A 16,400-nucleotide genomic window follows, 5' to 3' on the forward strand; every position below is an offset into this window, starting at 1 on the left:
CTCTCGCTCCCTCTCTGAAAAGAAAGCAAAGTAACTTAAAAACTAACAAACAACAAACAAATACCAAACAAACAAAAAGACAAAACAAAACACCAACAACAAAACAAGCTTCTATGATGAATATTACTCTGTACATTTAAAAATGTGTATATATATGATGTGTATATATATACATAATGTATATATAAATACACACATATGAATATATGTTTATTATTATATTTCTATATATTATTTATTATATTTTAATACATACATATATAAATATATATAAATATATGTGTATATATAATGTATAAAAATGTATATATATATATATATATATGCACACACACACACATATATTTCCCCAGGTTACAAGGATTTTTTATTTATTATTATTTTTAATCCAAATAGCATATAAAACATATACCCCATTTTTAAATAAGAGAACTGAAAGACAGAATAACCAATAAACTACCCTTATATGTAGACGAAATTGTGAATACAAAGAGAAGGCCGACTGAACTTCTCATTAAGACAAAGGTAAGCCTAGAAAAAAACAAGTGTTAATAACACATTAACAAGGGACATCCATGGTCCCTACTATTAACTTGTTCTGAAAATAAGTTCAATGAAATTTCAAGTCCTCTATAAGAAAAGCTTGTTATTTTTATTTTGTCAAATACCTTAATAGGTCAACTCCCATACTAGCTATTAGTCTTTCTTACTGCTATTCTTACATTAAATAAAAACTTAAACCCTGCTACTCCAGCATCCCTCATTGAGTACTATTCCTTTTCTTAATACCACTGCTGTCAAGTGACAAAGGTAGGTTTCACTCATCAGTTTAACAGTGAAATGCAGAACATTTGAACAGACATTCTGAATCCTCAGTAAATAGATGAGATAATATGACTAGTTGGCAGGTGCATCCTAGCACATATACCACCTGTCTGGTAATGGTTTTAACATTTCATTGGGAGAGGATCCAGAAGAACACGCTGTTTTCTATAGGAGTGTTTATATTGGACAGGTCAAGCTCATATTACCTCTTTCAAATCATCATTACCTCATTCTAGCGAGTGGCCACTACTTTTTTTTTTTTTTAATTATTTAATTTATTTAATTATGTACTTATTATGTGACACATTTCTGCCTAATGACTGGTTTCACCTAGTGATTGGTTTTCACAGCCACCAGTGGGGAAAAATATGTTTGGAATTCCACAATTCATTGCAGCTGCTCTCTGCAGTGAAAATGCTTGTACATGCATCAGACAGCTCTCTGCTTACATGGGCCTCTACTTTGTAGCAGACCTCCATCTCAACAGAGCAACAATTCTCAGTCTAAATGGTTGAGGAACAAAGGACACCTAAGCTTTTCTGGAAAAAAAAAAATAAAATAAAAAATGCATACAGCATCTTTCATCTATCATTTCAGAACAGGAATGCAATAAAAACTGCCTTCAACATGAATATAAAAATGCGTTACAGAACACTTCAAGTCAAAATATTAATGATAAGAAAAAACAAGATGTTTCATTTACTGGGATAATGGGACTATATCTCACAAATGCACAAATGCACAAGCAAAGCTTGCTCATTAAAATTCTAAATGTTCTGGAAAATAAGATGGCTTGTTAAACACAAAAAATTAATGTAATTCTTTATTCCGCCTTATCCCCCTCTACACCTCCTTCACTCCCCACACACCTTCCTGAAGCTCAGGTGTTTATGAATAATGGTAATTGTGAGGAACTGAACTCTAAATAGAAAATAGACCATGAAAAACTACTTAATTATTGTGTCATTTTTATATCCTTCACTTGCCTCTCTAGTCTGCTGGTACAAAGTGCTAAAATACTGCCAAGCCTACTCACACTTCTGCCTGGCTTCTAAGTCTATCATTTTAACCTTCTGCTTCATGGATGGTCTTTTAAATACAGTTTTCATTTTACTATGCTATTTTGCCCAGTTAATTAAAAATAAGATATCCATTGCTGACTCATCCTGCTAATTAAAATGTCTGGTCTTGGAGGCCTGCATCTGCCCAGGTATTTTTGAATTAAATTGTATTTTGAAATCTTTTAATGGTTTCAGGTTGAGTCAGAGGAAGTTTAGACTAGACTTTAGGAAGAATGTCTTTACAGAGAAGGTAGTCAAGCATTGGAACGGACTACCCATGGAAGTAGTGGAAACCCCACCGCAGAGGTATTTAAGAGGTATGTGGATATGGCACTAAGGGACACATTTTGATGATGGGACTCAGTAAGTAAGGTGGATAGTTGGACTTGATGATGAAGTTCTTTTTCAACGTAGATGATTCTATAAATAAGCATGTCATACTTGTTCAACAAGATTTACTCAAAGTTCATTGAGCTAAGATTAGCAAAAACTGTTTGCAATTATGAATTTGAAGTATGCTTACTAAAGCAGACAAAGCAACAGTTTCTCTGTTTCAGAAAACAGGCACAGTAGCACAAAGCTCAACTGAAGCACAGAATGCATATGGTGATCCTTTGAATATTGGGGAAAATTTAGAAAAAATTGCATATTTTTCTAAAGTGTTGTGAACAATGGCAAAATAGGTTGTGCATTAACTGTAGTTATGCAGGAAAGGCTCTTTCACTCAGATGTGGCAGATGCATAGGATCCTGACAGTTTTTGCGACAATGACATTTAATGAATGTCAGGATAATACAGTTAGTAGCATGGGATATCTTATATCCTTATTTTAAATCCTAGACTTAAAACAGTGACCTGCAGTAGCAGGAATCACATCAGTACTAATCATGTTTATTAAAGCTCAAGAGGAAGGGCTGAGATGACTTTTTAATTTACACCATGTAATGTATTTTTAAGCCATTATGGCTACAAGTGAAGCCAGGTTTGTAAAGAAGGAGCAGTATCTTTTATAAAAGCAGCTGATAGAATTGGAAGAGAGCACCAAGCTCTGAGTCCCAGTGAATTAGGCTGGTTTCAAAGTGGAATTGAGCAAACGTATATGCCTGGAAAAGAGGGTCAGCTCACAATAAAGTTATTTCTGATTTCAGTGCTAACCCGAGACTGAACAGTGACATTGCTCATAATGCTTTGCTTGTGTTTTTCCATAACATAGAACTCCATTATACTATGTCCCACCTTTCCCTCCAGTAACATGAGATAGCTTTGCAAGTAGCAGAGCAAAGCAGAAAGAAAAGCTTCAGCATTTCCTTGTATCAGTCAGTAAGGATGGTCCAGAACACTCCTTAAACTGAGTGAGAGTTGGGTCCACATGTAGAAGCTAAGCAGCATTTACCATCAAAGATAAATTCAAACGATGCCAGTATTTGGGGGTTTAGATGTGACATGGCAACTTTTTTTCAAACAAGCACTTCTTGCACACAAGGTTCAGCAGTTATTTCATAGAATCATAGAATGGCTGGAGTTGGAAGGACCTTAGAGATCATCTAAATCCAATCCCCCAGCCATAAAAACTGACATGCGTTGGCCGGGAATCGAACCCGGGTCAACTGCTTGGAAGGCAGCTATGCTCACCACTATACCACCAACGCGATATTTCATAACCTTCTAAAAAGTTCATTCTGTTTCTTTTTTTTTTCTTTCTTCTCTATGTTTGGTAATACAGATGATTCCACGTATCTCCAAACTATAGACTCTTCTTAAACTGGCCAATCACTTTCTCATTTATGACTTCGAATTTTTATTTCCTTCAGTCTTTCCCATACAACAGTGCCTGCTACATTCCTAGACAAAATAAATCTTTTAGTAGAAAGCTTTAAACTTTCTGCAAACTTTTCTATAAACAGGAAAAAAATGCCTCTACTAATATTGTCAAAAAAAAACCACTGAAAATTCATGTTTGTGATGGCTTTGAAAAAGACAAGAGTTGAACAGTGAACTGTTGATTATCAACAGCTATCTTTCTCCCTCTTTTTTTTTTTTTCTCCCTCTCCTCTTTTAGGAAGAGCTGCCTATTGACTTGTAGGATTAGGAGAAAAGTAGTCAAAAGGCCATCCAGGTCTCAAACAACATGCAGGTGAAAACACCTGTATTACAAACAAACTGCTTCAGGATGGCACCAAGGATCTCTGGTACCACCAATACTGCTGCATTTTAAAACCACCTGGTCTTTCAGTAGTGTTGGGGAAAAACAAGTGGAAAATAAATCAATTTGTTCCAGTGCTATAACAACTCTTTGCATCACGTGTACAGCAAAGAAGAAGAATAGCAAGTAAATGAAGCATCTGATAAAAAATAAATGGGACAAATTACAGAAACATTTAATGGAAAGAATTAGCCTGTAGTGGTATGGAGATAGGATTGAAACAGTCTTTATTTCACTTAATTTCTCCCAAGTCTTTTATCCCTTGATTTTGATACTTCCATTCCTGGAAGTAAAGATGCCACATGGCATCTTTTATGGGGTCAAACTACAGCTTTAGAAAGCTGTACAGTAAGGAAGGTAAGGTGAAGATGAAAGCACGTGTTACAAGTTGGACACGTGGGGAATGAATGAGCCTAGCCAAATGTGATCTTTAGAAACTACTCAGAGAGACTGACATTAATTTACAGTATGTTTCACTTTGTATACCTCTGTAAATTTCACTTCTGACAGCAATTAAAAAAAAAAAAAAAAAAAAACACAAAAAAAACCACAACCAACCAACCAAACAACAACAACAACCAAACAAAAAACCCTCAACCTCCAAGTTTTGCAAATTGGGATCAAGGGAATTCCATTCCCCCAAAGCAACCATCAGTTAAATGCCAGTTTTATTTATTTATTTTTAATCAGATGAGAGAACAGCCAGTTTATACCCAGCTGTTTATAGTGAGAACACAGCCTTAGAAGCACCTCCTTAAGTGTACAGGTTATACAACCTTATTGTGTAGGATCTCTTTTCTTTCAAGTTACCATTTAATATGGCTTTGTAAATATTTAAATCTATCTTCAGAAATTTCATTAATTAATAAGGTTGAGTTTTGTTCTTACCATTTAAACCTCTGACATTAGAAGTTGGTGTGCTTCCCATCTGTTTCATTTCTCTCGTTAAATAAGCTCTTTTGTGCTCTTGAGAAGGTTACTAACTGAAAACACATAAAAAACTTTAAGGTGTGTCAGGTCCTGAGAAATAATGCTTCAGTCAGTTTACAGGCCAAATGCACAAATAAAAAATGAAGGAAAGAAAAGAGCTTTTCAATCGACAGGTGATATACAGAGAGGTTTGGGCATGGTCACAAAACAAATTTGTTATTGTTGTATTGATCCCAGTTCTTGTTGTATTGAACCCAGTTCTAATGGCATCTCACCGAATGCCTCAAACATCTCCCTCCTGTATTCTATTTACACTAACTGTTCAGGATTTATCAATGTGTAGGCATTGATATCAGGTGTAGGAATAGTTTTTCATAGCAATTTGACAAAGTTATACTTGAGAAGTATTTTTTGCCACAAGAGTCCTTATACTACTTATATAATAGAAAAGAAAACTACCATTGGATATAATTAGGATACTTTTTTCAACAACAACAACAACAAAAAAATTAAAAAAAATACATTTCTACTGTAAAATGTAAAGTTGCAGCTTTACTTTATGAAAAGGAGCAATGAAAGCTCAATGGAATTCTTGTTTTAGGAAGCTTTCTTCCTAAAGAATATGCAAGACAACAAAAAAGGAAATATATACACATGCACAAAAAGAATCAATGTTTGGGAAGACTTTTTAGAAACTAACATTAGAAATAATTTGCTTTTTCTAACAGACTATAGCAGATGGGCTATGGCCATCATAACATGGTAATGACAAACTGCTGTTTAACAGCAACTTTGGTAGCTATCTGTATTCTCTACCTGTTGAAAGGTGTATACTGGGAAGTCTACAATACAGAAACTGAGTCAGGTAATAACTCCACTCAGAACTTTGTCCTAAATAACCTTCTACCTCTGCCTTGCACTATAATGGACTGTAGCCTGAAGCTCAACTAGGTCACACTATAAAACTCCAGGGCATTGTTCAGGTGATATCCCAGGCATATCACAATTCTAAGCAGAAAACAGGCTGAGTCCTAATGATCTGGTTTGGTGGCTGTACTGATGTGTTTGGGAGAAAAACAAACAAACAAACAAACAGCTTCAGTAGAGTCAACTTTGAATATAGCTGTTAGTTTTCCTACTGAAGATGAAGACAAATGGGTGGTTGGATTTTTGCCACAGTATTCTGCCTCTTTTTAAATTAAAGGCTATATTTCTAAAAAAAAAAAAAAACAAAAAACAAAAAACAAAAAAAAAAAAACAAAAACAAAAACAAAAAAAAAGCTATTTTAAAGAAGAGGAAGTATTTCATTTTGTTGCCATGAACAGCTACATAATTTTCAAGACTTCCCACTTCCAAAACACTTTTGAAGCAAAATAGTTAAACATTGATGTGAACTAGAAAGTGGTTTATTTTATTTTGAAACAAAAATTTTGGTGAACAAAAAGTTTCTGATAAATGTACTGAGAAAATATTTTCAGTTAGAGGAAGTGTATGAGAAACACATATGAAGGAATGTTTTGAAAGCAAGTAATTTTTATACATACAGTACATACAGCAAACTTGAATTTATTGTAGTACAATAAATTTGTGTTTAGCTTGAGATTTTTTCTTTTTAATTGTAAATTTGGTAGATGAATTGAGATATGCTACCTAGTGGTTTTGACTCATTGTCCTGACTGTCAACTTTGTAATATCAAGGAATATCCCCTTGAATAAAAGCCCCAAACTGCTAATGCATACATGTCCCTCCCATCCTGACTTGTCAAAAGCAGGTCCTATTATCAGTGGCATTATTTCTTCAGTTAAGGACTTCAAATAATTCTAGAGAAGCTGCTTTTATACATGGTGCATCACTGGAAACACTCCAGATAATCAAAGTTTATGCTTCTATGAGACTGCCCTTTAATATCAAACTGTCTTATCAACTAATCATATAAAGCTTTAGGGTCCTTAAATTAGAAGGACAAGATCAGTATCTTCACTCAGTTCACAGCCACCATAGCAGTGATTTAATCTGTTATTATTAGAGGAAATCAATTCATATATATATATTTTTACACTAATTCTTTACTTTGTACTTTAATCACGCAGGTTACATGGATTGATCTTCCAGTGTTTGTGGACATTCCCTGTTGGTGGTGGATTCCACTGTTGCGGAACTCCTGGGTTTTAAATTCAAATTAACCTCCTATTTAGACAACACTGATTCTCATTTCCTTCTCCAAAATTTACCTCCTCAACAGAGCAAAGACTTTCCAGCAAAGGCTTTTTTCCAAAAAAGGCTTTGTACACTTTTTTTTTTTTTTTTTTTTAAGCATTATTCATGACCAGCAAACAAAGATAGCAAAAAAGTGATTAATATTTCAAGGTAGAAGCAGAGCTTCTTCATCTTTTACTTACATCATAATAACAGATAACACAAAGCACTAAACAGAGATGGGGCCTTACTTTCTTTTAAAAATTGTCCTATGTTCTCAGCTTCAGTATTTCAGAAGAATCACAGTCTTATGTATATACACATCACACACAGTATGTGTACATATGCATTCACTACCATTACTACTCTTCTCATTCAGCTCTTAGATTCATCTCATCAGTAAAGCAGGAAAACCAAACCCCACAAAACTATAAATCCTAAGCTTGTAGTTCTCAATTTAGGTGAAACTGAAGTCCCCTGACACTTTAAATGACAAATTTGGCAATTAAAAACAATAATTCTCTCTCTAAATATCTTTACACAGCTTTAATGAGAACTACCTACCTAATTATAGTTTAGAAAACTGAAGCTTTTTTTCTTACCATCTTAGAGCATTTTTTATTACTTTTATTTTTTAAATTTAGCTCTCTTCTCAAGTAATAGCTAGCACTGTGATACTGATGCATGTCATTTCCCTTTACATCCACATTTATTGGTAAATACTGCATTCCTATATCAAACTAGATCTTTGCTCTTAGAATTAACTTTATTCTTAGAGAAAACCTCTAAGTGGAAACAGCTTACCCTCCTCAAACCCCGATATAAAAGCAGATTAAAACTTAACTTTTCCCCTCAGGAAAGTTTTCACCATATTGAAGGAAGCAAGTATGGCCAGAAAAGCAAATTCAGGTTGTTTCTTTAAAAGTTTGGAAACATTGTGTGTGTGTAACTGCTGACAGCTGCAAAAAGCTGCCATGAAAGCTAAATGAAATAATGCAAGCACTCAATAGCCTGGTCATCAGAGACACTGTGGAAGCTGTGGTCAGCAGCATGCCCACTATTCCTGACTGAGCTAAAATATGCCTGTAACTTTCCTTCATCTACACAATATTGATCTGATAATTCCTTCTATTCTGTACATTTAAAAACATGCTAACTTTGTCTGGTGAAGACAAACTGTCTACAGTTAAAACCTCAGTACATTTCTCAGCTATATAGGGATAGTTATCTTTATGAAAGCACATCCCGTTTATATCTATTTACTGAAGACTAGTTTTTACCTTCAGGCTTGAGAAAATGCAAACCCTTCATAGTCGTTGATTCCTCCTCTACTACTTCCTGAAGTTTCTCTAATGCAGTTTTCATACTATTTTCACGTTATTGTTTGATTTTGCAGTACTAGCAAAACACTAGAAGTAGTTGATGGAGCTTATGGAACTTTTTTTTTATTTAAATTGCCTGTAGTGACGATATTTGGTTTAATGTCACTCTACAAAAGATTAAAATTCATGGTGCTCTGTTACTAATGTGCAGAAGGGAGCTCCTGCAAAATTTATTTATATCTATATATAAACATGTTCCTAGATAGTGTTGACAACAGAAATGAAATACTGCTGTTTCACACATTTAGATTTAGCAAAGCATCCCCTTATTCTGAAGACTTGGAAAACATCTATTTTTAAATAGTGCTGACCTTTCCTGTAGAGCTCTGTCAGTTTTTTTTTTTTTTTCTTTAATACGAAGGACACACTGCAACCTGTATTTTACATAGTCATTAGCATTCATTAGGCTCCTTTAAAGGGTAGCTTGAATGAAGTCTTAGAGAAAAACTAAATAACGGTTCTTACTAGAAAAGAGACTTGCTTTTAAAGACAGATTTTTCTAAAAAGTTGTGATAAAACTAAAACTTTCTTCACCAAAAATACCTATGATCCATATTATGGGTGGTTCTCCTCAAAAATCTTAAATACCTATAAAAAGCATCAACATGTGTTAAGTATATAGCAGCATGAATTGATCTGGCACTAAGACTGAAGCTCTCTTCCTCTTATGTCTCTTACAAGGACATGTATACACACACACACACATATATATATACAGTTGGGGTAAAGAATAGAGAACACTTCTGTTTTTATTTCAAATTGGTGTTACTTTCTACTATTTAATACTGAACTACTGAAGGCAAAATGAATTGTTTAAAAACATTTGGTTATACTGCTTTTACATCTTTATTAAAAAAAAAAGTTTAAATTTGCTATGTAACAACTATAGAGCTAGATGTGAATATTATTTATAATTACCTTTAATTTCCTTTCATCTGCTGATCTCCCTCACATCACATGATATCACAGATAACAATGATTTAGAAACAGACTAAGTGTCTGCAGAGCAGCCGTCTCCACCAAATCAGTGTCTAGGTAACAGAATCACAGCCCAGTAAGGGAGGCATAGTTAGAGTGAAGAAGTTTAATCTGCACAATCATGCTTACCACTGCGTGGGACATCAGCTAGACAGACATATTTCCTTTTTCAAAATCATCTCTTTACTTCAAGACTAGTATCTGTGCATTCTCTAGCAGGAGAATAGAGGTGTGCATACAGGTTCTTTCCAGGTACAATCTGAAGAGCAAAGATTCCAGGACTTATCCTATTTAAAGAAGGCCTTTCAGATGTTAACATTAGATCACAACAGCCAACTACAGTATTTCATTGGATTTTTTTTTTTTTTAAATGGTTTTGAGTTACTAGAAACATTGTTTTGACTGCTGAGGCAGGGAGAAAAAAAGTGCTACTCCTAGGAATTATCAGTCACTTCCCAAGTGGGGTAATACTGTATGCTTTTGTAGCCTTTCAAAGTACTAATGAAACAAAGTGCTTTCCAATCAATGCAGGTTTTTTATGTCTCAAAGTTTACAGAATAACTTAGTTATAAACTGGCATCTTGGAACAGCTTTTGAGTAAAACAAAAATATTTTGAGGAGAGCTTTGAGGAGAATATACTGCTCTCAAAACAGAGAAACAATCAAGTCATCCAATTGAAAAAAATTGCTTTTTCAGGCCAACTTCCTTTTGAGCTAAGAAATCCATTTCTTCTGGGAGATTAGACAAATATGAAGATAAGTGCTTACATGTATAGATGAATTTGGTTAGCCAGAAAAAAATGAAGGAAATCTACATTCTAAAGCTTAGCTTGTACTTTGTCCTGCAGAAAAGCTACCTATCCATCAAAAACAAACAAAAAAACAGGATGGACACAGGAACCCAAGCACAAATCAGTTGCCACCTGCTATCACTTATTTGAACTGCTTTGGAAAACTATTTATGATGAACACAACCCCCTCTTCTGTTTTCCAATATTGACTGAAATGTTGTGCATACAGCATTAAGTCCCTGTTTCCAAAATTTTGCACAGAAACTATGTTTCTTTAGAAATACTCACTTTTTTCATATTCATACAATTTTCCCACTTCAATACTTTTTTTTTTTATTATTCAAATGTTTGTATTTTAGAAATAAACCATATCAAACAACTGGATATAAATCACTACTGCATGTAGCCCTGATGAGTCAGGAAGCATAACAAATATACATTTGAATATAATTTTATTTACATATCATCTGTGTTCTCTGTAAACAACTGGTTTACTTTCTGTGATAAAGACTAAAGTAATTCATAGTCTCCCAAACAGCTAATAAGAGGGACATCCCTCCACTACAGAATGTCTCTTAAAATTTAAGATGAATAACAGATCTTTAATATTATGCATTACCATTTAACTGGGAAATGCAGACTACAAGACCACAGAATTAATCAAAAGCTTTATATACTTAGTTCTCTAGGGAGTTTCTATCCCACATTTAAATCTTAAGTACCTGAGTATTTTAATCACTGTAAAAGGGAGATGAAGCTTAAATGCCTTCTAAGCAAATACAAAGTTGTAGCCAGATTAATAAAACAGAAGCAAAAGAAGAAGTAAGACTCCAGATTCTCATATCGCACAATTCAAGTTTATTCCATTCATTCTTGCAACACAAACTTAAAAATACAGTATCATTTAGCATTCTGATGTCTATGAACCATGATAATGAACCCAACTGTGTCAAAACAGTTAACGATGGTGAAAAGAGGAAGTCAAATATCAAAATGCACAGAGCACTATTCTTCCATCACTGCGTAGAAAGATGATTGTTTATCCATTTACAAAATATAATTAAGACAAGTTCATTTTGAAATTTTGCATGCAACACTGCAATTGCTTGACCTAGGACACTCCACTCTTGCCAGCCTCTTCTACTAATAATTCAATGTTATATTCAAGGATAAGTTCCATTTAACTATTACATTACTTTTCCAATTTGCTCCCCCATAACAAAAGAGGGTACAAAATTCAAAATACACTTTAGGTTATAAGTTATTCAGCACAAGTTTCAAAGGAAAAGGTTTACGAACAGAGTGGATTTCCAAGTGTATGTGATTCCAGTCTGACAAAGTATTTAAATGTTCTTTAAAGAATGTAAAATAATTTACATTTTGGTATTTTCATCTAGTTAGGACCTACTCAAAGATACAGGCACCCACCCATTACTTTTTCCCCACAATATAGTTATCAACAAGGGAATGAATGAACAAGCCCAGTTTCTAGAGAATTACAAAAGAATTTAGTTGTTTGTTTGTTTTTTTTAATCCTGGACAAAATGATCAATCACCTCTCATGTAGTGCAAAAAGCAAAAAAAAAAAAAAAAAGTATTTCTTCTTTACAAATCAAACATTAAATGCCATCTTTTAACGAACTGGAAAGGCAGCTTGGGTGTATATTACAGCCAAATTAATACTTGTCTCACTGAAGTTTGTTTGCATTTTTTCCGTCAAGTGAAGTAAGAAAAAAACTATGGTGTTCACATAACTGTAGAAAAAGGGAGGCAAAATTACCTCAGTGAATCACCGCAAGGGTTAGTACAAAGATGATGTTTCTTTACTATTATAATGCTCACTGAAGCTAGTTTAAGGGAAGTGCAGTAAAGAATACAGGGAGAAAAAAAAAACAAAAACAAACACTATGGCCAGACAACTTGACACTAATCAATACAAACTTGAATAATCAAATTTTCCACATAAAAACAGATTGCAGTTTTCTAGACTAGTACTTTTAATAGCTAAGAATTGACTAGCATAATATGGAGGCAAATTTATGCCAAAAATGGTTACTTTTATAGCTGAATAGAGTTAAACCTATAGTCTGTGTTCAAACACTATTACAATGACATGACAATTCAGCACTGATCAGAGATAAGATTAAAGAGTTCTCTTTAAATAGTCATTAAACACACTGTTCACCAAACATGCTTCATCTTTTATCAGCAGCTCACCAACTGATTTATCACTGATTTCCAATCTTTCTGCTCTTCCTCGACACCCATATCCAAGAAGCAAGAAGTAATTGCACTGTACTGTTGATGGCCAGAGTTGATTGTTTGCTCCATTGCATTCTTTATGGGATATAGATGTACATGTATGTGTAAATCAGTCTGTTCTCATTTTACAATCTAAATGCAAGGCTTTTTATAGCTGAAACATTCAATAATAATATGCAACATGATTCAAGTAAAACTAAGTCTCCATTAAATATTTATGAGTTGTAGTCACCAACCTATTTCTACATATCCTCTCAATTTCAACAGTGATATCAAGTAGTATCAGCTACTTTAATGAATTCAGCATGAGATACTATATACATTGTTTTCTATATTCCGTATACGTTATCAGAAAGTGTGAAATCTGTTAAAAAAAGAAAATATTTATAGTTTGCGGTACTCAATTCTGTTCAATAAAACCTGTTGTTTAGTCTTGGGTGAATCAGCATTATAATGAAAATTCTCAAGATGAAAGCCAGAAGCTCAGGCATTCCTGAGGACTAAAGGATGTGACAGGAATCTCTAACAATTTCTTAAGTACCTTCTCATGAGTTGTCAAGGCTCTCAATAGCACTGCCATATTTACTGGTACAAAAAGTCATATCTAGAATTCAATGGTTAATGTGGTTTGGTTGTAGTGGGAACTTTCAGAACAAGCCCCATGCTTTAGTAATGAAATTTAAGAGATTTGTTCAGCCAATAATGAAGCACCAAATCAAGGATACCCACAATTACTTTGTCTTCTCCAGCAATAAGAGCAAGTGAAGCTTTCAACTTGTAAGTCTTTCTGTTCTTAACATCTCAACTTAGAGAACTCCCAAGTATTTAAATTACCAGAGAAGTTTAGCAACTATATTCACCTGACATTTATGTCTAAATAATTACTGTTCATTTTGCACAACTTGATTATCTTTGCATACAAAACAGCCTGGAGCTTTCACATGTGGATTCATTTTATGCTGACATGGTGAATAAAGAATAAATTCTATCTTACAATCATTTTTAGAAATAAGTGCAATGATGTTTTTAACTTTCTCAAGAACAGTTGTTTTAAACCTGTCTTGGATTAACATGCAAAGGAAAAAAAATATTCAAGCACCCAAAACTATGTTGGCAGATATTCTGGAGTGTAACACCATGCCTTAACTCATCTTTTCTGGTTTACTCAAGAGTCAGAAAAAAAAATATTAGTGTGACATCCAATTAGTCAATAAAAAGACCAGCTCCAATAAGTAGTATTAAAAGTCCTCAAAACTGCAACGTAAGCTTTAGGCAGAGGAAGAATAAAGCTACCCACAGAGAAATGAGAGAAAAGCAACCCAGCCACCTATATTACTACACTTCAGATTATAGCAGACACTAAGAGCATGGGACTATTGTCCCCTTCACAATTAGTTTCAGGTACATAGCACAGTACTTTCCATCTAAAGGAATCTTGCAACAAAAATCTTAGTACTAACCTAGAAGGTTTACAAGCCAAAAATTCAAGATCATGGTCTCTCTTCTTCTGTTTTCACTAGAAATGGGAAGAGATTGTGCACTGAAAAGAAGTCCTAGAGGGACACTGCCCATAATTGTTTTCAACCCTCTCCAAACAGGTTATCTTCGATACAGGCCCCTAACTAGTCTGATTCATAAAGAATTTCCCTCCCCCCAAAGTATTTAGCTGAAGAAGCTGGAAGATGCAAAGAGTGACAGACAGGCAGCAGTGTGAGGCCACAGGAGAGACATTTAAGATATCAGTCCATCCGTCACTGAAGAAGAGTTTTGATTGCCTGGTTGTCAGTGGCTTCAAAGGCAGTTAGTCCATCTGGGCCTTTCACAGTCTTATCAGCACCCTGTAAAGACATTGAGAAGGACTGTCAATTCATAAAGTTAGGCTGTGGAAGTATCAAGAACATCACAACACTTAACTTGGATAATTACACTGATTAAATTACACCTTTTCAGTCCAGTGCATGTTCTCATTTAGGAAATGAACAGGCCACATTTATCGAACTATTCAGCATGCAGCTAAACTTCAAACTTTATAGCTAGAAAAAAAAAGCCAAGTAACCTGTCACAGAGCAAATTTCAAGATCAACAATTTATCAATTAACGTAGAACAGAACTATAAGGATTTGTATTCGGTAACTATTCATATGAATGTAAAAATTCAGTCTCATACATTTCTATGAAATCTATGGTGCAGCATCTTTTTCCACATTCTAAATTAGTTAATAAGATCTTTCAGAGCTTACATGAAGTGTTTTCTTTTTCTATATCGTAACAGATTACATCCATCTAGCATTCTGCTTCTCTTCCATTTTGGAAGGAAAAAAAATCTTATTACTACATGGAAAAAAAAGTGAAGTCATTCTAAATGAAAAATTGAACAACCTTTCTGAATAAGTTTCTGAATAAGCTAAGCCTACCTGAAAAATAACAAAACAGAACAGGGAGGCATTTTATTTACAGATATGGCATTACTTCACAGATGATAACAAATATATCAAATGGGCAGTAGGGTACCAAATGGGCAGTAGGAGAATGGTAACCACAGAAGCAGCCCCAGTGCCAGAAATATAGAAGAAAAAAAAAAACAAAAACACAAAAGCAAAGAGTGATTAGTCATGTTTGTTTTGAGCACTGGTCATATATATGTAAAAATAAAAACCCAGAGGAGATCATAAATAGGGTAGTTAAATAAATTAAATAAAAGGATAAAAGTTAGAGAACATAGAACTACAGAAATCAAAACCAAGATGTTTCCTGAAAGTAAGTTAGATTCCAAAGTAACTCCTCATGAAAATGTTCAATTCTCAATGCCTGTATTAGCTCAATCAAATGACAGGAAGAACACTGTGGGTACAGACATGCTTTGGCAAGAACATGGACTGAAGAGTTCTGCCTTTAGTTTCATGTATAACCTGTCTATAAAATACAAATTTCTTTTCCAGTACATTAAAGGGAAGAAAGCGCATAGATTAATTGTAAAGGACACACAATTTTCTAAGAACATATTGGATCTAGAATTTCAAGGGCTTCTTTATTGAAAAAAGGTTACACACACAAAAAACAGCTGAACTTCTACATGTAATACCTTGTTTGTTCCCAAGACAACTCTTGCCACTACACTTCCCACTGTAATTGTTCCTCGTACTTTGGATCTCACCTTACTGTAACTTGCTGCCAAAGATGGAAATATTCTACCTGCCATTCTAAGGAGATGTCTTTGCAGTACTTTTAAAACACACTAGTGCTCATCCTGTAGTCCACTGGCCAAACCTACCCTGCTTACAGCCATTTACCTCCTTTGCAGCCCCTACAGACCCTTAACACAAGGCATCAACTGAACAGACTGGTAGCAGTCAGCTGTTGGGCAGGGAGACAGGTTTCTGCTATCAGAGAAAGAGCCCGTGAAAATACAATTGTCTTGAACTCCAGCATAGAATTCCATGGAGGTTACTAATAATTGCAGTAACTCTTTCCAGGCTGCTCATGTTCTCCACACTTTTCAGACTGCAGAATGCAGGCATATGTTTTGTACGTAAGCAATAAATCACTGCAGTGACAAGAGTGATAACATTTACCTTTTTCTCCTCTTGCTATGCAACATCCTTGGACAGAATGGTACACTCTATATGCTGCAGTATCACTGTTCTTTTGGGTCTGAACGTGAGCTGACTTAGTCATTTCCTGGGGACAGACCATATGGTCAACACAAATACACCCTTTGGCTGAAATCATTGAAACCCAATGTTTGTGAAAGATTTTCCACTAAAAATACC

At 34.5% G+C, this 16,400-nt stretch overlaps 1 protein-coding gene across 1 annotated transcript in view; it reads right to left on the reverse strand.

Moving 5' to 3' along the window:
- Window positions 1–11,203: 11,203 nt before the first annotated feature.
- Window positions 11,204–16,400, reverse strand: part of MTPN (myotrophin) — a 42,576-nt gene continuing 37,379 nt past the window's right edge. Inside the window, exon 4 of the mRNA XM_084513619.1 lies at window positions 11,204–14,468. Coding sequence (XP_084369745.1) covers window positions 14,382–14,468 — 87 coding nt within the window. The 3' untranslated portion in view covers window positions 11,204–14,381. The remainder of the gene's footprint in view (window positions 14,469–16,400) is intronic.

Source organism: Aythya ferina, assembly GCF_964211825.1.
Source record: "Aythya ferina genome assembly, chromosome: 1".
NCBI lineage: Eukaryota > Metazoa > Chordata > Aves > Anseriformes > Anatidae > Aythya > Aythya ferina.